The 26602-nt window shown below is 46.6% G+C and overlaps 1 protein-coding gene and 1 pseudogene across 1 annotated transcript; both read right to left on the bottom strand.

Annotated features, from left to right (window-relative positions):
- Window positions 1-1235: 1235 nt before the first annotated feature.
- On the bottom strand, window positions 1236-10213 carry LOC105981724. Its single transcript, XM_013011022.1, has 5 exons — window positions 9235-10213; window positions 5419-5736; window positions 4824-5156; window positions 1920-2026; window positions 1236-1323 (listed from the first exon to the last, which is right to left on the bottom strand). Exons 1-4 carry the CDS (start codon window positions 9518-9520, stop codon window positions 1923-1925), a joined length of 1041 nt encoding a protein of 346 aa, XP_012866476.1. The 5' UTR covers window positions 9521-10213; the 3' UTR covers window positions 1236-1323; window positions 1920-1922.
- A 14017-nt stretch (window positions 10214-24230) lies between these two features.
- Window positions 24231-24897, bottom strand: LOC105981725 (annotated as a pseudogene).
- Between the last annotated feature and the right edge of the window lie 1705 nt (window positions 24898-26602).

The raw sequence follows: 26602 nt of genomic DNA, 5'->3' as shown, positions 1-26602 counted from the left end.
CCCAATCACCAAGCTTATTTCTATGGACTCATACTTAGCTGCTAACCCTTCAACATTCAAGCATTCCTACCAACCACTTTCCCTACCCATGCCCTCTTTGGGACCAATGTCTCCTGCCTCGGGTTCCACTAGGTTTCAGGATCAGCAGAACACGGGAAGAAATGAAGGCAGAGGGTACACATGTTCTGTGAAATTATGTGTGGAGATAACTCTCCTTTCTCTCTATGATGTCACCATCTCATCCCATTGTTCTGGAGAGCTACATTCTATGCAGAGATGCCCAGCCATTATCCCATTCTTCTTTCATATGCCTCTGAGCTCTCTGGAGAGTGAGTAATAATCGATTAATGCACAAGAGCATCTGTTTTGGGATCAGACACAATCTGGGTTAAAATCCTGTGTCCATGCCTGGCACTGGGCTCAACACCTGTAAACCTAACTACTCAGGAGGCTGAGATCTGAGAATCTTGGCTCAAAAGTCTGTGAGAGTTTTATCTCCAGTTAACCACCAGAAAGCTGGAAGTGGAGCTGTGGCTTAAGTAGTTAAAGTGCTAGATTTAAGTGAAAAAAGCTAAGGGACAGTGCCTAGGCATTGAGTTCAAGCCCCAGAACTAACACATACAAAAAAGCAAAATTTTGAATCCACCTGCTAGTATCTGATTCATTTGGGTTAATGATGTGGACATATACTCTTTAGCCTTCTTGACATCTTTATTTGTACATTAGCTATGCAAATATGAATTTAGCATCTGCTCTTATATGGACATGACTCCCCTCCCACCTAATTCAGGTTAAGGATGTGTTCTTGTCATCCCCTAGGTTGGTTAAACTCAGAAAAGATCACACTCATCCATTCATGTCTACCTGCTACCCAGCCATATTAAATTTACCTCCTCAGTTTCTCCACCACAGACCCAACGGCACCTTATCTTACATGAGCCTTTCCCTGAGGAATACTAATGCCTCCGTGACTGACTGGGGGTGTGGTGATGGTCGCCCAGAAGTGATGGGTGGGACCTCCTGAGGTATTCAGGCTGGGCTCATTCCTCATATGTTAAGGCTGTGTTCTGAGTCAGTCCTCAGAGCTGGTATCACAGCTTCAGCTCAGGAGCAGAAAAGCAGCCCAACTGCTGGGGGTGGGGATAAGTCCCCAAGTAGAAAGGAAATAGAAGTCTGGGGACTGGCGTTGTCCTGGGAGAAGAGGTGCTGGAGCAGAGTCCGTGAAAAGTTTCTGTCTGCTTTTTACCCCAGGCTGTATGTCTCCAAGTGTGAAGGTTGCAGTGACTGAGAGTCCCAGGTGGCAGGGTTGGAGGAAGGAGAGCGCTGTGGAGGAGATGTCACATTGAGTCCTCACCTTGTTCATGAATTGTCTCCTGAGTGCTCTGATGTTCCTGGTGCTGCTCACTCCTGGGCAGCTGTCCAGAGAGGACAGGAGCCCCTGGGACAGCACTGTTCCCTTCCCTCAGCTCCCTGCTTGCATGCCCACTCTTTGTCCATTGTGTTGGTTCGAATGGTTTTCTCTTGTGCATTCAGCCAGAGTAGGGCCATCCCTCAATCTACACACCTGAAACCTTTAATATTGCTCAAGTTGCATTTTCCTTGTCCCATCATTGAGGGAATCTAACGATGGCCTCCAAGGGGACCATCGAGTGCTTTGTCCCTCTTCCCACTCTTTGTTCTACTTCCTCCATGCAGCCCCTCAGACCCTGTGGACACCCTTTCCAAACCCTTGACCTCACCCCTCCTGCAGCACTCACACTCACTCTGGAACTGGGCACCTCTCACAAGGCTCTATGAGACTTCTGAGGTGGGGAGGGGCCTCTGTCCCCTCTAGACTCCAATGACTCTGGCACTGTGTGACAGTGAACTGGTTGTCTGCTGACCCTTCCTTGGCCTGCCCTCCCTCCCTTTCAACTTACCATTTATTTCCTGTGGATGTAGATGGCAGAGACTCCAACTGCCAACACCACCTTGGAGCTGAGGTACAGAAGTATGAGGAGTCCCGCAAGATTAAAACACATAGTATCTGAAAAATCAAGACACAAGAGGAGCCATTAGAGAGTCCCCTGAGTCCATTCCTCCCCAGAGCCAGAACTTGCCCCATCTGCAGTGGCTGATCCTAGAGAAATCACAGGGCTCAGAGTGTGTGTGGTGTGGAATTCTTAATGCAGAAAGTTCACACTGGAGAGGAGACAGACAAAAATTCATGAAACAGTACAACTCACCACAATTCCTCTAGTATAAAAATTATTAATGGGAATGGCTCTACTAATGTCCGAGAAATGCAATGTAAAAGGTGGAAGGGTTGATTTTGCTCTTCATTTCAGAGGTTTGAAGTCATGTTTCTGGGCTCTGTTGATGTGGACACCTGGGTAGAAAGAGCATCCTGGACTTGTGGGGCCACTTGACAGAAGCAACTCAGGTTGTGTCATGGTGTTGATTAAGGGAGATGGGGATGGAAGGAGGAAGAAAGGGACAGGGAGAGGGATAGAAAAAGGGAGAAGGAAAGTGAAAGGAAGAAGGAGAAAGGACAAGGAGACAAAGAGAGGAAAAGAAGAGGAAGGAGCTAAGGACAAGATGGAGCCCCTGAATCTATTACCCAGTGACTTATTTCTTCTAGCTTGGTCCCATTTCCTAAAGTGTCCAGAACCTTCTCAAATGACCTGTAGCCAGGGAGCATGCATTTGACATATAGGGAGCACTCTGTGAGCTGAACCTTTAAGGGAAGCTGAATTAGTCATTTTAATCCTGGAAAGATTTATAAAGCTCAAATGTTTTCACAGGAAGCTGTGACCAAGCATTTAGAGATGAATTCGTCTCATTGCCAGTGGCTCACCTGTAATCTTAGTTACTCAGGAGGCTGAGATCTGAAGCCAGCCCAGGCAGGAAAATTTGTGAGATTCTTACTTGCAGTAAACCACAAAAAGGCCTGAACTGCAGCTGTGGCTCCTGGTAGAATGGTAGAGTGCTAGCCTTGAGCACAAAAGCTCGGGGATAGCATCCAGGCTCTGAATTCAAGCCCCAGGATGGGTGTGCCATGCAGGGACACGTGCGTGCACACATGCATGCACATGTGCATGCTCACACGTGTGTGTGTGTGCACACACACATGGATGAATTGAAAGAAAATTTATTGGCACACAAATTAGAAAATAAAAGTAATTTTTGAAAAATAGTACTCTATTTATTTCATTTACTCTCCATACTGGGGCTTGCATTCATGGTGTGGGCACTGTCCCTTAGAGTTTTTGCTCAAGGCTAGCACTCTACTAATTGAGTCATAGCTTCATTTCTAGGTTTTTGCTGATGAATTGAAAACAAGCATCTCACAGACATTTCATCCCAGGATGATTGCAAACCACAATTCTTATATCACAGCCTCCTGAGTATCTAGGATTTCAACTGTGAGCCATCAGCACCTGGTACTCCCTTTCAGATGTGGAAGAATTACTGTAAATTTTATTAACCATGATAGTGATTTTGGTTTTATAGGACAATGTCTTTAATCACTTGACAACCCAGTTGTGGACTCTGCACTGGATGTCCAACTAGGACTGAACTTCTAGTAGATGTAATTACACAGTTTCTGCTCATCTCTCTAGCAATGAAATTGTCCTTGCCTTTTTTTTTCCTCTGTAGGGCCGAACTTAAGTCCTGGGAGCTGTGTCTGAGCATTTTGGCAAGACTTGTATTCTACCATTTTGAACCACAACTGCTCATCCAGCTTTTGAGTGGTTAATTGGAGATAAGGGCTTCATAGGGACTTTTCTTCCCAGGATGGCTTCCAACCATGATCCTCAGATCTCAGCCCCCTGAGTATCTAGGCTAACAGGCATGATCCACCAGCACCCAGTTTTCCTCTGCTTCTTATCTTTACTTTTCCCACAGCCAAACCACTGACTTAGTACTGACCCTGCAGATTAGTGCTGGGAGGACCCTAGACCCTTCTAAAAGAGGAAAAGTGCTCCTGCATTCCATGGCAGGGAGCTAACACAGAGTGGTTCTAGGAAGGACTGTAGCCAGCCACTGGGGCAGTGAGCACTGGAGGGGAGCATTTCATTAGCTTTACAGGTTGGTGATGGCCAGTCATCAGGAAACTCAGATGTCCCTTGATAACCTTGTGTGACCCCTGTTCTAAGGGCAAGGGGTCATCAACAGCACCCCACCTGGTCCCCAGTCCTGGTTTCTTTGTCTGTAAAACGTCTAACTCACAAGGAGTTTGAAGCTGGTAGCAGATCAAAGAGAAACTTCTCTTTCCCTGTCCTGGATGTGTAGTGAGGGCCAGGGTGGCTTTGGGTCCATTGTCCACAAATCAGGAGACACTGAGGCCCTGTTGTATGACCAATCCTGGTCACCTTGAAGCCCAGTTCCTCTTTCAACCCCAGGGTCCCAGGGACACCTTTTCAATTTAAATCAGCAGGTGCCAGCATCTTCTGGGTGAGGATCCAGCTGTGTGAGGACAAGTCTAAGATGGAAAGGAGACTGGATGGAGGTTAAAAGATTAAAGAATAAGGAGAGAGCCCTGAGGAAGGAGAACAGAACAACTGTGGGTGATGAAGGCAGGGGGCCAGATGCCTGGGTAGGACTGTCCCTTTCCTTCTCTCACCTTCAATATCTGTTTATGTCTAAAGACCCATGGAGCTGTGCACCAAACTCGCACCAGCACCTCTTGGGGTACGAACTGACCTTACAACTCTATTTTCTAAACTTCTAGGTTTGTCTATAATCAGCACTATATAGTACTTTGGATATTTAATCCTGTTAAAGGAAATAACATCTAGTGAAACATTCCAGGAGCTGGCCATCTGCTGTGGAGGGCTCACCTGGGGTTGTTTCTGCGCCCTGCTCCTTTTGCTGGGCAGAGGCCTCCAGGATGAGGTTGGCAGTGATGGCAGGCTGGTCCTCATGCTCCACCTGGCAGGTGAGTACCACGTTCTTCCTGTGTGCAGAGACGTTCACCAGCAGCCAGCTCACCTGGTTGTAGGTCCCATCCTTGTTCTCGGTGTGGGCACAGCCGGTTTTGGTCAGCGACATGTTTCCATTCTCCATCCAGGTCAGCTGCAGGCTTGAGGGGTAGAAGTTGGACGCCATGCAGGTAACTTTCACCTGGTTCCCTGCCATTGTGGGCTGCTGGCTGACCGTCAAAGTGGCTGGTACTGAAATAGCACGGGCACAGACTCTGATCTTTTGGCTCAGAGACCCCAGAGGAGGGGCTGGAGTGCTGAACCCCAGTATCAGGGAACAGGTATGAGGGGCTGGGCATGCACGCGGGCCCAGTACATGTAGTTGCTGTTGGTAAAGGAAGTGCAGTCTCCAGCACAGTGCTGGGCACAGGTGCTCGACAGCAGGAATGCTGAGCACCGGGCAACAGACTTGGTGGGCAGGCAGGGGCTTGGGTTGGGACCTGGGGTCATCTACCTTGGATGGCGTTAGACAAGTCGGCAGTTCCACGGAGAGGGCTCCCGGACAAGGTGACATGGGCCACCTCACAGATGACCTGAGAGTGGACGTCCCCGGGGGTCAGCACCACCTTGGCTGTGCTGGAGATGTTGTAAGAGACACTCTCTCCCTTGGGGTCCAGGCTGGTCTGGGAGTCAGGGAGCTGGTTCCCATTTTTGAACCACTTCAGGGTGATGTTCCGAGGGGAGAAGCCGTGGGACTTGCAGGTGAAGCTCACTGTCTGTCCAGGTGTGGCCCTGGCTGCAGGGCCGGAAACCACGGGAAGAGAAGGTCTGGCTACAAAGGAGCATTTACAGAGATGTGATTGCAGAGCCTGCCCGGTGTGCAGAAGAGATGCTTTGAGTAACCTTCCCACACACAGCTGCTATTAGTACTACTATGCACTATTGTCATTATGACTACTACTGTTCTGAACACCGAATCCAGGGCCTCATGCCTGCTAAACACAGGATCTACCCCAGACACCGATGATAAGATCGTGTTTATTAAACCTCCCAATAAAGCTGGAAAAGAAACACACTTTATTTTTTATTTCAGAAGAAGATGCAAAGTCTCTAAGAGGTGAGGAAGTAAAAATAGTGTGTCCAGGTGGACTCCAGGCCATCAAGACCCCAGCAGCCCACCAGAAACTGGAGGGTGGGAGGCTGTCATTAGCTTCCTTCTGTCAAATGTTTGTGGGTCCTGATGCTAGCCCAATTGCTTTAGGCCCCTCAGTTCTTCAGTTCTCCCATCCTGCTCCTGTTGCAGGGAGGTTACAAGTGTTTGATTCTTGATGGAATAAGGATGGGTGCTCTGTCTGGCCTAGGGCACCTAGGCTCATCTCATCCCATATAGCCTGATCAATTATATACACATTCCTTTGTCCCCTCTCCCTCCCTCCCTTCCTTCCTCCCTACCTCCCTCCTTCCTCTCTCTCTCTGTGTCTCTGTCTCTCTGTCTCTCTCTCATATATATACACTACACAGATACATACAGACACCTCTACACACCTTGTGTAGTCATGTGCATATAGCATAGTAGGAGATCAAACACAGGCCCATGTGGATGTGGACACATGTTATAGCACTGGCCCACCTCTCCATACACCTGTTCTCCATCTCAGCCTAAGTGTCTCCTTCTATAAAAAGTGCATACACAGAGATCTTCCTTATGACCCAGCCATACCACTACTGGGCATCAACCCAGAACATCACAAGCCAGGATACTATAAAGACACTTTCACATCCATGATCCTTGCTGTATTATTCACAACATCCTAGCTATGGAAACAGCTCAGATGCCCTACAATAGATGAGTGGACTAAAAAAAATGTGGTATGTATTCACAATGAAATTTTATACAGCCATTAGAAAGAATAATACGTTGCCATTTGCAGGAAAATGGATGGACTTAGAATAGATCATGTTAAGTGAGTCAAGCTAAGCTCAAACAAACCGGCATGTTTTCTTTCATATGCAGAAACTAGATTTAAACATACTGGAACATGATAAAGTATACAGTGTGACCAAAAGGAGATATTCTTAGGAGAGGAACACAAAGGCACAATGCTTATGTGTATCTAAGCATATAAAATCATATTTATCTAAATGAACTTCAGGTCATGGAAAAAAGAGGTGTTTTTCTTCATTGCTGTTTTTGTTTTGTTTACTTTTTGATTTGTTCTTTCATTTATCTATCTTTGGGAGGGTAAGAGGGGCACAGAAATGGAAGGACAAAGGGTGAACAAATGCAACAGTAATACTCACTACACACTTTGTTGAAAATGAATTTTTCAATTTGTGGGTGGGGATGGAGGGGAAAACGGTGAAAAAGTTGATGTCCAGAAAGAAATGTACTCTTTACCTGACTTATGTAACTGTAACCCCTCTGTATATTACCTCCATAATAACAATAAAAAACTAAACAACAGAAAATGGATACAATACCTGCTTGTCCCTTTCTCCCCTTCCTCCCCACCCCCCAGAAGTGAATGAAGGCCAGTCAGGGCACAGCATCTGGTGTACAGTAAGCGCAACTTGAATGATACCATGTTGACATAGACATATTCATTTACAACAAAGCAACTTCCTAAAAACGCGGAGCTCAGAGCCTTTCCCCAGAGCAGCTGTGAACAGAGATCTGGGAGCGCTGTGTGCGGGTGGTGGGGTGGAGGGTGGGTGCCTAAGTCCTCAGTTACACAGAGCTGTGTTTGGCATGTGGTTTTCTGAGTCAGGCACAGGGAAAGGGTCTCACACCACTTTGCCTGTGGACTTTTCTCCTTTGACCTGAGGGTGAACATGAGAACCTCAGAGATTCTCAACCCTGGCTCTGTTTTAGAATCTCCTGCTATAATTGGGAACTTCACACCCACAGCAGATCAAGTACAGCTGGATTTCTAGGGTGCCGCCTGGGTTCCCAGGTGGTTCCAGTGACAAGTCAGGTGGGGAGCTACCAATCCCACCAATCCCATTGACACCTGGGGCTCAGAGAGGGAAAGTGACCTGTGCAAGGTCACATGGCCTCTGCCCATCACAGCTCATTTAGATGGGACATTTCCTATAAGCCAGGTGCTGCTCTAAGTGCCCCCGGACTTCCATCCTGCTGTGCTGCCATGCTCTAGGAGGGATCATCAGGGCCAGCTGGGGACACGGAGGCCACTGTGGGCAGGTCACAGGCTGGCAAGTGGCTGGACTGGGATGTGGGACCAGCCACGAGGCTCCATCTCTAGTCCTCTTGACCATTATGTTACTGACAGCAGCAATGACCCTGACACTCTTGGTGTGTGTCCCTCCACTCTCTCAGAATGCAGATAGTCCAGGGCAATGACATCTATCACCTTACAGATGAAGGAGGTAGAGACTGACAACTCAAGGGAATCTAAGTCACATCAAAAACCATAAACTTGGGGATTGCTTGGGTGAATCTGACAGTTCTGAGTGCTGAGCATCCTGGGGTCAGGAGGTAGAAAGAAGACCCTGAAACTGACAGAAAACCCAAGGGGAGCATCTCTGCTGCCTCACCCGAATCCCCTCTGTCACCCACAGGAGAACTGGGCCTGGGTAGATGACAGAGTTTTACTCAGAGCTTCAGCACCTGTGAGAGCAAGTACCTAAGGCAGGGTACACACTAGAGCCAGAGCAGAGGTCGGATCTCACAGCCCTCCCACCAGGGCAGACACTCATCAGGGAACCTGAACTCTCAGGACTCTCCCCAGTGCTGCTTCTGGAGAAGACATCAGGAATTCACACCCTGATCTTCCCTCTCCCCCCCCTGCCCCCTTCTTCCCCCCCCCCCCCCCCCCGCTGATGCTCACTTGAGGGGAGGGATGGGAAGGGAGGGAGGAGGTACAGCTTGGAGGGAGCAGAGACTCAGCCTGGGCCCCTCCCTGCTTCCCCATGGCTTTCAGAGCAGAGCCTGACACACAGTAAGTCCTCAGGTCTGTGGCACGAAGAGAGACCTCTGGCACCAAGGAGAAGTGCTCACTGGAGGCCGCAGGCCTCTAACCTGTGAAGGGAAAGCCCCTCACACTGTCTGAGCTTTCTTCTTTGGAACCAAGGGGCTTGGGCTTGGCCCAGGATGACCAGGGGACAGATGTCCCCAGTGGCCAGCTTGGGAACATTGCAGCAGGTTCTGTGAAGACTTGGGCTTCCCAGGCACATGGAGGAGGGACCAGAGGATGAACTCAAGTACCTAGCCCCACCTATGCTTCTAGGCAGTTGCTCATAGAACTGAAGGCGTTATTGTCTGCACGTATTGTCACACTCCAGAGGACAAAGGCAGCCACACTGTACTCACCACTCACAGACAGCTTGGTGCCTGGTCCAGACTTAGACTCCTTGTCCCTCTCAGTGGCCATCCTCTGGAACTTCACACAGTAGTAGGTGCCCGCGTCTGCTGGGGTGACGTTCCTGAGGTGGATGGAAAAGTCCATGCTGTATCTCCACATGACACCTGTAACTGGTGTGACACGTGGAGTGTGGGGTTCTTTGAGATTGAAGATCGGCTCCTGGCTTGGTCCTTTCCCCCTGAACCACTGGACGGGCCCCACAGGGAGCAGGGAGGTCACAGTGCAGCGCAGCATGGCCGTCTCTCCAGCGGCGACAGACACAGCCCTGTATGGCTGTATCACCTGCAGCTCCCCATCTGTGGTGGCTCCTAGAGGAAACACGGCAGTTATTCATCCTGACAGGACCCTGTGAGGTTCTTCAAAGTTTCATCAACCCTGACTCTCACTGACCAAGTGTACGACATGAATTCATCACACTGCCTGTGTGGTCAGGGTGAACCCTCATGTGAGATTGTAATACAAAGCAGAAACTGAGGCACAGAGAGGGAAATATATATCCAGTCCCTGAGTCCTCTGCAGGACTCATAGTTTCTGTCCACATGGTGTGTTGTACTTCCTGGTCCATGATAGTGGGTAGGTCATATGACTCCTGGGGGGCCATGAAGAAATGAGCATGGGCTGCAGCACAGAGAATGAGCCTGAAAGCAAGAGACTCCAGGTCACCTTCGCCCTCCCCAGAGCACCGCAGGTGCCAGGATGGCTTTTCCCATCTGTCTGGAGTGACAGTGATGCTCAGTACAAAATTACACCAAATGTGGTAAAACACAACCCCACAGACCCAAGATGTAGAAGTCACTCCATATAGTTTAATTCAGTCATCTGGGAAAAGTAAATGTCTACAAGCAAGAAGATGAATGGAGCTTTACGCTGTACTAAATGTAGCAATTGCTCAGAATGAATCCAAGACCTAAATGTAACCCATAAGACTAAAAAAGCTCCTAACTCTGAGACAAGAAAACAGGGGCTGGGAAGTTGGCTCAGTGGTAGAGAGCTTGCCTTGCATGCTTGAGGCCCTGGGTTTGATTCCTCAGCACATAAGAAAAAAGAAAAAAGCCGAAGTGGTGCTGTGCCTCAAGTGGTAAAGCGCTAACTTTGAGCTGAAGAGCTGAGGGACAGCACTCAGGCCCAGAGTTCAGGCCCCACGACCAGACCCCCCCAAAATAAAAAGAAAACATAAGTAAACTCTTTATGACATCAGATTCAGCAATTGTTTCTTAAGCATAACAACAATGCTATGAACATCAATAGAATAAATTCATATGTTTAGCTTACCACCAGAAGAGAGAACTAAAAAGGAGAAAATATTTGCAACATATGTTTGCCAACAAGAACTGTTATCAAGAATACATAAAGAAGACGTACAACTTAATGACAAAATAACCCACAATTTTTTGGTGGGTTATAGGGTTTGAATTCAGGACCTAGGCGCTATCCCTGAGTCTCTTTGTGCCCAAGGCTAGTGCTCTACCACTTGAGCCACAGCAGCACTCTGTTTTGGGGGGATCAATTGGAGATAAGTGTCTTTTCTGCCCAGGCTGGTTTTGCACCATGATCCTCAGATCTCAGTTTCCTGAGGTGTGAGCCACCAGCACCCAGCTTCACAATTCACTTTTGAAAAACAAAGCACAGGAGCACATATTTCTCTACAGCGCAATCAATGAACACATGCAAAGATGCCAGACAAATCAACTCACTGGGACAGGTCACAACAAGACCGCAAGAAGATGCCTTTCCCATCTCTTAGCCTGGCTATTAACCAAGACAAAAGCAAAATGAAACATTAGAAAAAAAACAACCAATAGAAAATAATAAGCAATGAGCTGTGGAGCACACTGAGGGTATGGAGCAATTAGAATCTTTATCCCTTCCTGATGGGAAAGTAAAGAAAGCAGTGTGGCTGCTGTGGGAAACAGTGGCAGTGCTGAGAAACTCTAAACATAGAATTAACTAGTGATGCAATAATTCTACTCTTAGGCATGTACTCTACAAGTTCAAAGTAGGGATATGAAATAATCTTGATGGATGCATTGTATTCACAATTGCCAAAAGGTAGAAACAGCTCAAAGATTCCTCTACAGGTGAATGGATGGACATTGATAATGGAATATTACTCAGGACTAACAAGCAAAATACTTGTAATACATCTTTTACAGATGAACCCTCAAAATATCAGATACCAGATACAGAAGGACAGTCTGGTTATCTGAAGCATCTCCCACAGACAAATTCACAGAGACTGAATGGACAGAGGCTAGCAGGCCTGAGGGGAAGTTGGAACATACGTGTACAGAGCTCAGATAATTTTTCAGAAAAAGATAACGTTGATGGTTAAGCAACATAGCAAATATAGTAAGCACTGTTGAACAGAAACTCTAAAATGGCACATGTTGTATGCTGTGCATTTCAAAGTGATTTTTATGTCAGCACACACTAATTTACAAAAGGGGCTTCACCATTACTTCTCCTTACACTCATATAACACTCCCAACCAAACCTTGGAGTCTTTTCCACCCCATGAGTATTCCTCTTCAACATGTACCCAAATGATCTGAGCTTCATCTCCTTTCTCTACTTTCTGTTGTCCTTTGCAAAACCATGTATGTGGACACATGCCATGGCCGCCTCCTCCTCCTTCTGCATGCTCTGGTGGCTTCTGTCTGTCCTGTGATAGTCTGTGATCAACCAAATACTAGAAAAATCATTTAAAAACCCATCTCAAGCTAAGCAGTGGTGGGTCATGCCTGTAATGCTAGCAATTTAGGATACTGAGATCTGAAGATCACAATAAAAGCCAACCCACACCAGAAAGTCTGTGAGACTCTTACCTCCACTTAACCAACCAAAACTCCAGAATTGAGGGTAAAGCCTTGAGCACAAAAGCTCAGGGACAATGCCCAAACCCTGAGTTCAAGACTAGAACCAGCAAAATAAACGAAACAAAACCAGATGCAGCACCTCATCTCAGGTTCCAGGCCATGTGAAGGCTCCAATCTCATGCAGTGTGAAAGCCAAACACTTCAGCATAGCTGAATGAGATCTACTCTCTGGACATTGCATGGCTGTGTCCCTGACAGGAAGCCCCTCCCCCAGCCAGCCACACCCTTCACCCAGCACCCACTCTAAACTTCATTCAGATTTCCCCCTCAGTGGTGACCATCCAAATACTTCTGGTTTTGTGCATTTCTCCTATAGATTCTCTGAGCCCTTTACCCAGCTGTGAATTTCTTCCCCAGTACTCTTCTCTTTTCAAGATAAACCATCACTTACCCTTAGTTTGTTGTGGTGGTGGTGGTGGGTACTGATTCCTGTCATTTTCCCTAGTAGAGTCTAGGACAATGACTCTGGCTCTTTAACTCACCAATGCATCCAAATTCCCGTAAGAGTTTCCAGCATGTAGTAGGTATCTATTAACCATGTGTGTGGTATATAAATTGCTCACTGTGATGCTTCTCTAGGCCACTGGATTCTACGTCCAGTAGATATTTTCTGTGGCAATGACCCAGTTACCAAGTAACTTTCCTATGCAAATAGTTTGGCCCAAACGAATGGTTATTTGAAGATAGGCCAGGTCAGCTTTATGGAGAAAGAAGGGGACAAAGGCAACAGCCGTTGGGGAGCTGTGAGCAGGATGGTCTCCTGGCCTTTGCTAAGACAGGCCTCCATCTTGCTGTCCTGAAAGAGGGAAAACAAATTTCCCATGAGAAAAGCAAGATGAGCAGGGCTGTCTGTGGGGACGTGTTACCTGCTGACCTGTGTGTCCTATATGTGAAAGCTGTGAATCTCCCTACCTCAATGAGACTGTATTTGGAGAGCAGGACTTTAAGAGATCATTGAGGTTAAATTGTAGGAGAGGGCCATCTATCAGGACTGATGTTGTTAGAAGAAGATACAAAGAAACACATGGAGGACAGACCATGTGTCAGAGACAGAAGATTCCAAGGGCAAGGCAAGAAGAGAAGCTGCCCCTGCCTATACATGGATCTGGGAACTCTAGCCAAGGAGCTGTGAGGAAATCCATAACTACTCCTTTTCTCACCCAGCCCAAGGTGCGATGTTATAGCCAGGCCTGACAATTAAACAAATGCACCAAGAAGCAGACAATGTGGGCTGTATTGAAGGGGAAGAGGCTGTGGAGGATTGTGAGACAGAAGGCCCTCACTGAAGAGCAATGGTGACTGAGCATCTGGGATGCCCAAAGCCTTGCCCACCTCAAAATGGTTCCATGAGAGTCTTCCTGTCCTTAGAAGATGAGCAAAAATTCTGGCCTTGGAGCTAGACCCACTCACTGGCTGCCTCCAGCCTTGGGCAGGTTGCTTTATCAAGAGACAAGAATGACAAGGATTTAAATAACAAATCTATTGGAAAAGCAGGTTATCAGCTGAAATATTATAGAGATGTGATTATTTTTGGAAGCACTCTCTGATTAGAAGTGTCTGGTCACCTGCTGTAGGTGAAGGCTCCACAGACAGTGCTCAGGTATCTGGCTCTCTAGACACTTGGTGCTTTGTCCAGTCTTCTGAGGCTGTCCCTGGGTTTATCTGGAAGTCCAGGGGCAAGGCTAGATTAGGAGCTGGAAGAATGAATTCTACCCAAGGGCCATGCTCACCTGTGAATCCAAGTAGGAGGATCAGTAGTAGGCCAGGAGGAGCAGACTGGGACCAGGAGTCAGGAATGAGCATCATGGAGACCTCAGCAGTCTGCTGTGTCCTGATGTCAGTGTTGGGGAGAATCCTGACTCTGCTGTGTGGAAAGACAAGAGATCCTGCCTCTCTCCATGAAAGAGGAACTAGTTTGTCATAGTCTGTCTCGATATTGGGAAATAGAAATCCACCAACACAGGAAGCTATACAAGGAGGAGTCACCCAGGGTACAGTTCAGAATGTTAATCATATCCACCTCATGGAAAGAATGCTTCTTTTTCACTGGAGCTTGAGCTCTTGAGGTCTTTGAGCTTTTGCTTAGTGTCAGATATAGCTGGCTTGTGGTTTGTCCTGCACCTGCTTCACCAAGGTGCCTCCGCTGGAGGCAGGAGTCACATTCCCAAGCCCAGCTCAGTGTTGGAGCAGCTCCCGACGTCACCCCATTGCAATCCCTGTGCTGAGATTACTGGTGCACATGTGGACCTTAGGGATCTGTGTCCCTGTATTCAAAAAAGGAAACATTTTCTGATTCATCCCAGGGGAGAACGTGGCTTTAGATGGATGAGTAGCTGCTTGGTGGGGTGAGCTGGGGGTTATGAGTTAATATGAGATGCTAGGATTATGTATATTGTGGGCAAGTCCTGGGGCAAGCACATCAGCTTGGGGACTCTGTGTTCTCTTTTCCTTTTGTTTCTTTTAAGTAGAAGACTAGGATTCAAACTAGGTATCTGATGCATTCTTTCATTGGCTAGTCCTCAGCCAACTGAGCCACACCTCCAACACATAGACTCTGTGTTATCTGTATAGAAAGAACCAAGGCCTTTTCCTGCTCTGCCAGATAGAGCTGGGGGAAAAGGAAGGATGAGTGACAGGGATGAGGACCTCCAAGAAACGGGGCAAGTCACCCCTGACTTTATGTTGTCATCTGAAACCTGGGGATAAGGAGTTGTTTCCCCCTCCCCCCACAGTGTTTTAGCAGATATTAAAGGGAACATGTATGGAATATTCTTGAAAAAAACAAATCAACCATGGATCATTATGATACTCTTGGAATCCGATGGAGAAAGGAAGGTAAAATACAGCTTTTCAAGGAGCTCCTATCTTAAAAACCTACCTTCTGAGATCAATTGCACCCTCTGGGATTCTCAGCACCCCTCTTCTTTATTGGTGTATGGAAGGGGCAGCTGCTTCACCTGAGGCCTTGGCTGCCTTCTGGTTTACACCTGGCCACATCATGTGACTGGCAGACATGCAGGTTAAGAGATGGATGTCTGAGGCATGCATGTGTTTCTACACTCCCTGGTTTGCTGGTGTTCAGGGTTGGAGGAGGCAGATTGCTGGAAGGGGAGATGCAGCATCCGTCTGTGTGGTGTGAACTGCATGGAACTCTCCAGGCCAGCCCTGCTTCTCCTGGAAACTTTCCCACATCCTGTCCCTGCCTGGCTCTGTTCACATGTCTGGGACATGTTCCCCCATTAGGTACTTGTAGACTCCATGTTCAACATGAGTTAGACCTGGTGGGCTCCACAAGAGCCTGATTTACATGGAGAAAAGGAAACATCAACTCCAGCTGCCTTTGGTCTTCCATGTGGAGAAAGGGGGTGTGCAGCTTCAGGGCCTTCAACTGTTCTATTCCGCTGAAGCGAAGAAACCTCATGGGGGTGGGGCACCAGTGCCTCACAATGTAATCCTAGTTATTCAAGAAGCTGAGATCTGAGGACCACAGTTTAAATTCGGTCCAGGCAGGAAAGTCTGTGAGACTCTTCGTTTTAAAATTTTGTTAGTCATGGAGCTTGAACTCAGGGTCTGGGTGCTGTCCCAAAGCTCTTTTGCTCAAGGCTAGTGTGCTACCATTTTGAGCCACAACTCCACTTCCGATTTTCTGTAGTTAATTGGAGATGAGTCTCATGGATTTTCCTGCCCAAGGTGGCATAGAACCATGATCCTCAGATCTCAGGCTTTAGGGTAGCTAGGAATACAGGCATGAGCAACCGGCACCAGAAGAGAGAAAAGGTTGCCTTTCTTCTGCCTTTTTGTTCTTTGGTTCTCAACCACTTGAAGGTTACCTATCCATACTAGGTGATGCGGATTTTTCTGATTCAGATCAATGATTCCAGTGCCCACTTTTGGAGAAGGAATAGATAGGCAGAATAAAAGTCCAGAATAGCAGAACCAAAGTCAGGTGCAGGAGGCTCTTGCCTATAATCTTAACTCCTCAAGAGCCTGGGATCTGAGAATCGTGGGTTAAAGGCAACTGGAACAGAAAAATCTGAGACACTTTTATCAACCAGCAAACAAGCTAGATGTGGATGTGTGGCTCAAATGGTTAAGCACCAGCCTTGAACAAAAGAAGCCAAGTGAGAGCATGAGACTCTGAGTTCAAACTTCAGTACTGGTAAAAAAAAAAAAAAACCAAGACAACAATACTAACAAAACCAGAACTAACAGGCAAACTTCTTCCTTCCCTCAACCCTGAAATAGGTTCTATCTAATTATAAGAGAATTTCTAGAAACTTTCATACTTAGCTGCTAACCCGTCAATATCCAAGGATTCTTAGCAATCAATTTCCCCATACAGGGCCTCTTTGGGACCAATGTCTCCTGATCTGGGTCCCAATAAGTTTCAGGGCCAGCAGTTAGAACAAGGGAGGAAAGGAAGGCAGAGGCTATACATGCGCTGCAAGATTATGTGTAAAGATAACTCTCCTTTCTCCCTGTGATGTCTCTCTCCTATCACGTTGTTCTGAAGAGCTACTTTCTATGCAGAGATGCCAAGCCGATCTCTTACATCATCTCACACTACTTTCACGTGCCTCTGAACTCTCTAGAGGGTGAGAAATAATGGATTAATGGGCAAGAGCACCAGTTTGGGGACTAGACTCAAACTAGGTTAGAATCCTGTATCTAGGCCTGGCAATGGTGGCTCAATGCCTGTATTCTTAGCTATTCATGAGACTGAGATCTGAGAATCTTGGCTCAAAAGTCTGTGAGAGTCTTTTCTCCAGTTAAGCACTAGAAAGCTGGAAGTGAAGTTGTGGTTCAAATAGTTACAGTGCTAGATTTGAGTGAAAAAAGCTAAGGGACAGAGCCTAGGCTTTGAGTTCAAGCCCCAGGCAATACTAGCACATACAAAGAAGTGAAATCTTGAATCCACTTGCTAGTATCTGATTAATTTGGGCTAATGATGTGAACATACATTCTTCAGCCTTGTTGACATCCATATATGTTTACATCAGGTTTTCAAATCTGAATTTAGTATTTGCATGTATTGATCTCCCACCTCATTCCCTTTAAGGAAGTGGTCTTGTCTTTGAACTGGGGTTGGTTAAACTCAGAAAAAAATTACTTCTTTTGTTCATGATTATCCATTACCCAACCATATTAAATTTCCCTCTCAAATCTCCACCACAGATCCAAAGACACCTTATCTTACATGAGCATTGCCCTATGTACACAATTATGTTTCCATGACAGACTGAGGGGGTGGTGATTGTCACCAGAAGTGATGGGTGGGACCCTTGTGATGTGTTCAGGCTGGGCCCATTTCTCACATCCTCAGGCAGTGTTCTGAGTCAGTCCTCAGAGCTGATTTCACAGCTTTAGTTCAGGAGCAGAAAAGCAGCCCAACTGCTGGGGGTGGTGGGTGGAGATAAGGAGAAACACAACTCTGGGGATTGGCAGTATCCTGGGAGAGGAGAAGTCTGGAGCAGAGTCCTGTCTGCTTTTTACCCCAGGCTGGACATCTCCAAGTGTGAAGGTTGCAGTGACTGAGAGTTCCATGTGGCAGGGTTGAAGGAAGGAGAGCGCTGTGGAGGAGATGTCACATTGAGTCCTCACCTCATTCATGAATTGTCTCCTGAGTGCTCTGATGTTCCTGGTGCTGCTCACTCCTGAGCACCCGTCCAGAGAGGACAGGAGCCCCTGGGACAGCACTGTTCCCTTCCCTCAGCTTCCTGATTGCATGCCCACTCTTTGTCCATTGTGTTGGGTTGAATGGTTCTCTCTTGTCCATTTAGCCAGTGTAGGGCCAGTCCTTTTAATATTGCTCCAAGTTGCATTCTCCTTGTCCCAGGAAGTCCCATCATTGAGGGAATCTAGTGATGGCCTCCAAGGGGACCATTGAGTGCTTTGTCCCTCTTCCCACTCTTTGTTCCACCTCCTCCATGCAGCCCCTCAGACCCTGTGGACACCCTTTCCAAACCCTTGACCTCACCCCTCCTGCAGCACTCACACTCGCTCTGGGAACTGGGTACCTCTCACAAGGCTCCACGAGACTTCTGAGGTGGGGAGGGGCCTCTATCCCCTCTAGACTCCAATGACTCTGACACTGTGTGACAGTGAACTGGTCGCCTGCTGACCCTTCCTTGGCCTGCCCTCCCTCCCTTTCAACTTACCATCTATTTCCTGTAGATGTAGATGCAGAAACTCCAAGTGCCAGAGCACCTTGGTACCAAGGAACAGAAGTATGAGGAGCCCAGCAAGATTAAAACACATAGTATCTGAAAAATCAAGACATAAGAGGAGCCAGTAGAGAGCCCCCTGGAGTCCATTCCTCCCCAGAGCCAGCACTTGCCCCATCTGCAGTGACCTGGACCTACCACACTCTGACGACTTTGAACTTGGGCCCTGTCCTGGCTACCCTGGTTCAAATTTGAGGAAGTAGGAAGAGGAAAGTCTAAATCAACACAGTCAATTTCCTACCTCAAGAAACTACAAAAAGAAGAGCAAAATCAACAGAAAGCAACAGAAGATGAAAATAATTTTTTAAGTCAATGAAAGTAGAGATCGGAGAAAAGTAAACATAAAACTTGAGATCTTGCTGGGCGCTGGTGGCTGACGCCTGTAATCCTAGCTACTCAGGAGGCTGAGATCTGAGGGTCGTGGTTCAAAGCCAGCCCAGGCAGGAAAGTCCGTGAAACTCTTATCTCCAATAAACCACCAGAAAACAGGAAGTGGTGCTGTAGCTCAAGTGGTAGAGCACTTGGCTTGAGCTGAAGAGCGGAGGGACAGCTCCCAGGCCCAGAGTTCAATCCCCATGACCAACAACAACAAAAAATTGAGATCTTCTAGCAAGACTGATTCTGTCCAAGAGAAATGGGCACTTTTCTACCATCAGGATGGAATGAGGGCACCCATGGCTGATGCTAGTGAAATCACAGGGCTCAGAGAGTGTGTAGCATGAAATTCTTAATGCAAAAAGTTCAGGAGAAGAGACAGACAAAAATTCATGAAACAGCACAACTCACCACAATTCCTCTAACATAAAAGTAATTAATGGGAATGGCTCTACTAATGGCCAAGAAATCCAACTTAAAAGGTGCTAGGGTTGATTTTGCTTTTGGTTTCAGAGTCACCTATCTGGGTTCTGTTGATTCTGGACACCTGGCTAGACAGAATATCCTGGTTTTGGGGCCACATGACAGAAGCTACTCAGGAGTTTGTTAAGGAAGACAGGGGGTATAGGGAGGAAGAAAGGGAGAGAGAAAGGGAGAGGAAAAGTGAAAGGAAGAGGGAGAAAGGAGAAGGAGGGGGAGAAAGATAAAGGAGCTAAGGACAAGATGGAGCCCCTGAATCTATTACCCAGTGACTTATTTCTTTTAGCTTGGTCCCATTTCCTAAAGTGTACAGAACCTTCTCAAATGGCCTGTAGCCAAGGATCACGCATTTGACATATAAGCGAGCACTCTGTGAACTGGACCCTTAAGGGAAGCTGAATTAGTCATTTTAATCCTGGAAAGATATTTTAGTGCCCAGATGTTTTCACAGGAAGCTGTGACCATGCATTTAAAGATGAATTCAACTGATTGTCAGTAGCTCACCTGTAGTCCTAGCTGCTCAGGAGGCTGAGATCATGGTTTGAAGGCAGCCAAGGCAGGAAAATTTATGTGATTCTTATGTCCAATTAACCACCAAAAGGCCAGAAGTGCAGGTGATGCTCATGAATTCAAGCCCCAGGATGGGTGTGTGCATGCAGGCACGTGCACACACATGCACACACACACAGATTAATTGAAACAAAAATTATTGGCACAAACATTAGAAAGAATATAAAAGCAAATTTTGAAAAATAGTACTCTATTCATTTATTTATTTAGATTTATCTTCATACTGGGCTTAGACTTATTGTTTGGTCACTGTCCTTTAGCTTTTTTGTTCAAGGCTAGCACTCTACTAACTGAATCCCAGCTTCATTTCTAGTTTTTTTGCTGATTAATTGCAAACAAGTGTATCACAGACATTTCAGCCCACAATCCTTATATTCAGCCTCCTGAGTATCTAGGATTACAACTGTGAACCATTAACACCTGGTACTCCCTTTTAGATGTGGAAGAATTACTGTAAATTTTATTAACCATGATAGTGATTTTGCTTTTGTAGGACAATGTCTTTCATCACTTGACAACCCAGCTGTGGACTCTGTTTGCATTCGATTTCCAGCTACGACCAAATTCTTAGTAGACATGCTTATGTATCTACTATCCATCTTTTTAGCAATAAAATTGTCCAGGGCTTTTTTTTTCCTCTGTAGGGTTGAACTTAGTCCCTAGGCACTGTTCCTGAGCTCTTTTGCTCTAGGCTAGCACTCTGCTACTTTGGACCACAGCTGCACTTCTGGTTTTTGAGTAGCTAATTGGAGATAAGAACCTCATGGGGCCTTTCCTGCCTGGGATGGTTCCCAATCACAATCCTCAGATCTCAGCCTCCTGAGCATCTAGTATAACAGTCATGAAACATCAGCTCCCAGTTATCCTCAGCTTCTTATCTTTACTTTTCCCACAGTCCAACCACTGTCCCAGCATTGACCCAGAAGATTAGTCCTGCAACACTGGGTATGCTGGGAGAACCCTGGACCCTTCTAAAAGAGGAAAATTGCTCCTATATTCCATGACAGGGAAATAACACCGAGTGGTTCTAGGAAGGATTATAGCCAGACACTGGGGCAGTGAGCACTGGAGGGGAGCATTTCATTCATCAGCACACATTGGCTTTACAGGCTGGTGATGGCCAGGTCCTCAAGAACCTCAGATGTCCCTTGATAGGCTTATGTAACCCCTGTTCTAAGGGAAAAGGGTCATGAACAACACCCCAGCTCTTTCCCAGTCCCTTGTCTGTGAAACTTCTAATTCACAAGGAGTTCAAAGGTGGTAGCAACTCAAAGAGAAACTTCTCTTTCCCTGTTGTGGATGTGTAGTGAGGGCCGGGGTGGGTTAGGGTCCATTACCACCAATCAGGAGACACCGAGGCCCTCTTGTATAACCACTTCTGGTCACAGTGAGGCCTGGTTCCTCTTTCAACCCCATGTTCCCAGGGGCTTTTTTTAGATTTAAATCAGCAGGTGCCAGTATCTGCTGGGTGAAGATCCAGCTGTGTGTGGACAAGTCTATCATGTAATGGACAGAGGTTAAAAAGACTAAGGAGGAAGGAGAGGGCCATGAGGAAGGAGAAGAGAACAACTATGGAGAAGGCAGGAGGCTGGGTCCTAGGGCAGGACCATCCTTCTCTTTGTCTCTCCTTTAGTATCTGTTTATGTCCAGGATCCATGAAGCTGTGAACCACACTCTTACCAGTGCCTCTCCATGTGCAAACTGACATTAAAACTTTATTTTCCAGACTTCTAGGTTCATCTATAACCAGCACTCTACACTACTTTGGATATTTGAACAGGTTAAATGGAAATAACATCTAGTGAGAGCTCACCGGGGGTGGGGTCCCTGCCCTGCTCCTTCTCCAGGGTGAGGTTGGCAGTGATGGAGGGCCACTCTTGCTCCACCTGGCAGGTGAGCACCACGTTCTCCCTGTGTGCAGAGGCGTTCACCAGCAGCCAGCTCACCTGGTTGTAGGTCCTATTCTCGTTCTCAGTGGACGCCCAGCCTGCTTCTGTCTGTGAAACTTTTCTACTCTTTGTCCAGGTCAGCTGCAGACTTGAGGAGTAGAAGTCAGATGCCAGGCAGGTGACTTTCACCTGGTTCCCTGTCATTGTGGGCTGCTGGCCGACCTCCAAGGTGGGCGGCACTGAACCAGCACAACCACAGACTCTGACCTTGTGGATCAGAGACCCCAGAGGAGGGTCTAGCGTGCTGAGCCCCAACATCAGGGCACAGGTATCAACTGGGACAATACTGGACATGCAGTATTTGTTCCAACACCGAAGGTATGCACATGGCCATAATCACTAAGCATAGCACCAGCATAGTAGGCCCTCAAGTACTCAGGGCTGTGGCATGAAAAGAGACCTTGGTCACCAAGGAGAAGTGCTCCCTGGAGACAGCAGGCCTCCTCTGACCTGTGATAGGAGAATCACTCACACTGTCTGATCTTTCTTCTTTGGAACCAAGGGGCTTGGCCTTGGCCCAGGATGACTAAGGGACAGATGTCTCCACTGACCAGCTGTGGAGCCTTGCAACAGGTCCTGTGCAGACCCGGGCTTCCCTGGCCCATGGAGGGGGCACCAGAGGATGAAATGGAGCATCTAGTCCCACCTGTGCTTCTAGACTGGTCTTCATAGAACTGAGGACATTATTCGGGTTATATTGTCACACTCTAGGGGACAAAGGAAGCCACACTGTACTCACCACTCACAAACAGCTTGGTGCCTGGTCCAGACTTAAATTCCTAGTACCCCTCAGTGGCCGGCTTCTCAAACTTCGCGCAGTAGTAGGTGCCCGCGTCTTCTGGGGTGACGTTACTGATGTGGATGGAAAAGTCCATGTTGTCCCTCTGTGTGACATCTGAAACTGGTGTGATGCGTGGGTTGTGGGGTTCTTTGAAATGGATGATCAACTCCTGGCTTCGTCCTTTCCCCCTGAACTACAGGATGGGCCCCACAGGGAGCAGGGAGGTCAAAGTGCAGCGCAGCATGGCCGTCTCTCTAGGGGCAACAGACACCGCCCTGTCTGGCTGGATCACCTGCAGCTCATCTGTGGCCACTCCTGGAGGAAACGCGGTAGTCATTCATCCTGATGGGACCCTGTGAGGTTCCTTGAAGTTTAACCAACCCTGACTTTCACTGACCCAGCGTATGACATGAACTCAGCACACTGCCTGTGTGGTCAAGATGAACCCTCACACAGGCTTGTAGTACAAAGGAGAAACTGAGGCACCGAGAGGAAAATACACATAGGAGAGCTCAGGTCTGAGTCCCTGAGTCCTCAGTAATACTCATGGTTTCTGTCCACATGGTACGTTGTACTTCCTGGTCCATGATAGTGGGTGGGTCCAGTGACTCCTGGCGGCCATGAAGAAATGAGCATGGGTGACAGCACAGAGAATGGATCTGAGAGCAAGAAACTTGGGGTCAGCTTCCTCCTCCCCAGAGCACCACAGGTGGCAGCATGGCTTTTCCCATCAGTCTGGAGTGACAGTGATGTTCAGAACTCCCAGTACAATGTCATGCCAAACGTGATCAAATACAACTCCACAGACCCAAGATGTAAAATAAACTCCATGTAGTTCAACTCAGTAATCTGGGAAAAGTAAATGTCTACAAGCAAGAGGATGAATGAAACTTTACTCTGTACTAAATGCAGCAATTAGCTCAAAATGAATCCAAGACCTAAATGTAGCCTCTAAGATAAAAAAAGCTCCTAAGTCTGAGACAAGAAAACATAAGTAAACTCTTTATGACATCAGATTCAGCAATTGTGTCTTAAATATAACAACAAAGCCACGAACATTAATAGAATAAATTCATATGTTTAGCTTACCACTAGAAGAGAGAACTAAAAAGGAGAAAATATTTGCAAAGTATCTATGTTAACAGTGACTGTAATCAAGAATACATAAAGAAGTCATACAGCCATGTGCTGGTGTCTCACGCCTATAATCCTAGCTACTCAGGAGGCTGAGATCTGAGGATCTCCGTTCAACGCCAGCCTGGGTAGGAAAGTCCATGAGACCCTTCTCTCCAATTAACCATCAGAAAACTGGAAGTTGTGCTGTGGCTCAAGTGGTAGAGCTGAAGAGCACAGGGACAGGCCCCAGCCCCAGAGTTCAAGCCCCACAATCCAGAAAAAAAAAAAGAAGTCATACAACTTAATGACAAAATAACCCACAATTCATTTTTTTTTCTTTGGTGGATTGTGGGGTTTGATCTCAGGGCCTAGGCACTGTCCCTGAACTTCTTTGTGCCCAAGACTAGTGCCATACCACTTGAGACACAGTAGCATTTTCTGTTTTGGAGATAAGTGTCTCATGTAGACTTTTCTGCACAAGCTGGTTTTGCACCATAATCCTCAGATCTCAGCTTCTTTAGTAGCCAGGACTTCAGAAATCAGCACCTAGCTTCACAATTCACTTTTTTCCCCAATAGAATTCTTTTATTGATTGCATCATAGAAGTATCAGAAACTGGTCAGGATCCAGGATAGTCTCCAAAGATGCGTTAACTTAGATCTTATTCATCAGCCTGTTGAACTGTTCCTTTTTCAGAAACATAGATACCATCCAAAAATTTTCTGATATCCTTGTTTTTAACTGTTGTTGCCTGCTGAATAAAAGCAGCTGAATTTGAGACAAGTTCAATATCATTTCCTTCAAGGATTAATTCATCTTTCTGGGTTTGAGAGACTGAACAAGCAACACCTGTCCTCATCCTAACTCTTTGGATGTATTTCTCACCCAAGAAGTTTTGAATTTCAAGTAGAGACCCATTCTCCTGAATAACAACGTTGATGGGGAAGTGAGTATACACAGACCTCATCTTGTAACGAAAGCCCAGAGTAACACCCATGATCATGTTCTGTACATGACTACAGATAGTGCGCACGGTGGCCAGTTCCTTTCTGTTTCCCCACCATTTGTCAACTCGGAGCCTCTTCTTTTTCTTTCCAAGGAGGCTGAGTTCTACTTTGATGTGGTTGAAATCCCTCCGCAGGGTTCCGCTGGGACTTTTCACAATCACCGTGCGTTGCTTCAGAGTGCTGTAGATGTTTTCTGGAATGTCGACGATCTGATTACTGAGAATGGTCTTCATTCTCGAGGTAGATGGGGCAAAAAGAGCCACAATTCACTTTTAAAAGAACAAAGAAACAAGGTTATATAGGTTGACCCATTGTAACAATGAGACAAACAAGACAGTATGTTGAAAAAGAACTGTATAACTTGCGGGGGGGGCGGGCAGGGAGGAGTTGGGGATGTGGGGAGGGAAGGGATAGTAGGGGAAAAACAAAGGAGGGAGTAACAATGCTCAATAGGAAATGTACTCATTACCTTACTCCTGTAACTGTAACCCTTCTGTACAGTATCTTTACCATTAAAAAAATTAAAAAAAGAACAAAGCACAGGAGCATATATTTTTCTACAGAGCAATCAATGAACACAGGGAAAGATGCCAGACAAATCTACTCACTGGTACAAGGCATAACAAGACCACAAGAAGATGCCTTTCCCATCTCTAAGCATGGTTATTACCAAAACAAAAGCAAAAATGAAACATATAAACAACAACAAAGAGATAATAATAAGCATTGGCAGGGCTGTAGAGCAACTGGAATCTTTAGGCCTTCCTGGTGGGAAAGTAAAGAAAGCAGTGTGGCTGCGGTGGGAAACAGTGGCAGTGCCGAGAAACTCTAAACATAGAATTACCTAGTGATGCAATAATTCTACTCTTAGGCAGATACTCCACAAGTTCAAAGCAGGGATGCAAAATGATCTTCATAGATGTGTTGTATTCAGAATTGCCAAAAGGTAGAAGCAGCTCAAAGGTTCCTATACAGGTGAATGGGTGGCATTTATAGTGGAATATTACTCAGGACTAACAAGCAAAATACTTGTAATACATCCTTCACAGATGAACCTTCCAAATATCATGGTAAGTAAATAAACCAGACACAGAAGGACAATATAGGTCTGGTTATCTGAAGCATCTCCCACAGACAAATTCACAGAGACAGAATGCACAGAGGCTAGAAGGCCTGAGGGGAAGTTGGAACATACGTGTACAGAGCTCAGATAATTTTTCAGAAATGGAGAATGGTGGTGGTTAAGCAAAATAGTGAATGTAGTCAGAGCTGTTGATCAGAAAGAAAGCCTAAAATGGCACTGTTTGTGTGCTGTGCAGTTTTAGATTTTATATCAGCACACACATACAAAAGGGGCTTTATTATGACATGTCCTCACATGCATACAATACACCCAACCAAACCCTAGAATCCCTTCCACCCTACAAGTGTTCCTCTTCAACATGTACCCAGATGACCTGAGCTTTATTTCCTTTCTCTACTTTCTGTTGTACTTTGCAAAACCACCTTTTGTGTGTGGATACATGCCATAGCCTCCGCCTCCTCTTTCTGCATGCTCTGGTGGCTTCTGTCTGTCCTATGATGGTCTGTGTTCAACCAAGTGCTAGAATAATCCTTTAAAAACTCATCTCAAGCTGGGCACCAGTGGTTCATGCCTGTATTCCTAGCTATTCAGGACACAAAGATCTGAAGATCACAGTACCAGCCAGCCCACACAGGAAAGTCCTTGAGACTCTTCCAAGCAGTAACTACCAAAACCCCCAGAATTGGCTCTGTTACTCAGATGGTAAAGCCTTGAGCACAAAAATTCAGGGACAGGGGCTGGGAAGGTGGCTCAGTGGTAGAGTGCTTGCCATGCATGCATGAGACCCTGGGTTCCATTCCTCAGCACCACATAAGCAAAAAGAAAAAAGCTGGAAGTGGCGCTGTGGCTCAAGT

This window comes from Dipodomys ordii, unplaced genomic scaffold (assembly GCF_000151885.1).
Source record: "Dipodomys ordii isolate 6190 unplaced genomic scaffold, Dord_2.0 Scaffold13, whole genome shotgun sequence".
Lineage (NCBI taxonomy): Eukaryota > Metazoa > Chordata > Mammalia > Rodentia > Heteromyidae > Dipodomys > Dipodomys ordii.
This window is presented reverse-complemented; position numbering and strand designations above follow the sequence as displayed.

Coding starts and splice junctions, on each gene's coding strand:
- LOC105981724 (XM_013011022.1), bottom strand. CDS start 9,520: ATGCTGCGCTGCACTGTGACCTCCCTGCTCCCTGTGGGGCCCGTCCAG. Junction 5,737..9,234: donor CACCAAGCTGTCTGTGAGTG/GTGAGTACAGTG, acceptor GCTCCTTTGTAG/CCAGACCTTCTCTTCCCGTG. Junction 2,027..4,823: donor GGGCGCAGAAACAACCCCAG/GTGAGCCCTCCA, acceptor TTGATTTTTCAG/ATACTATGTGTTTTAATCTT.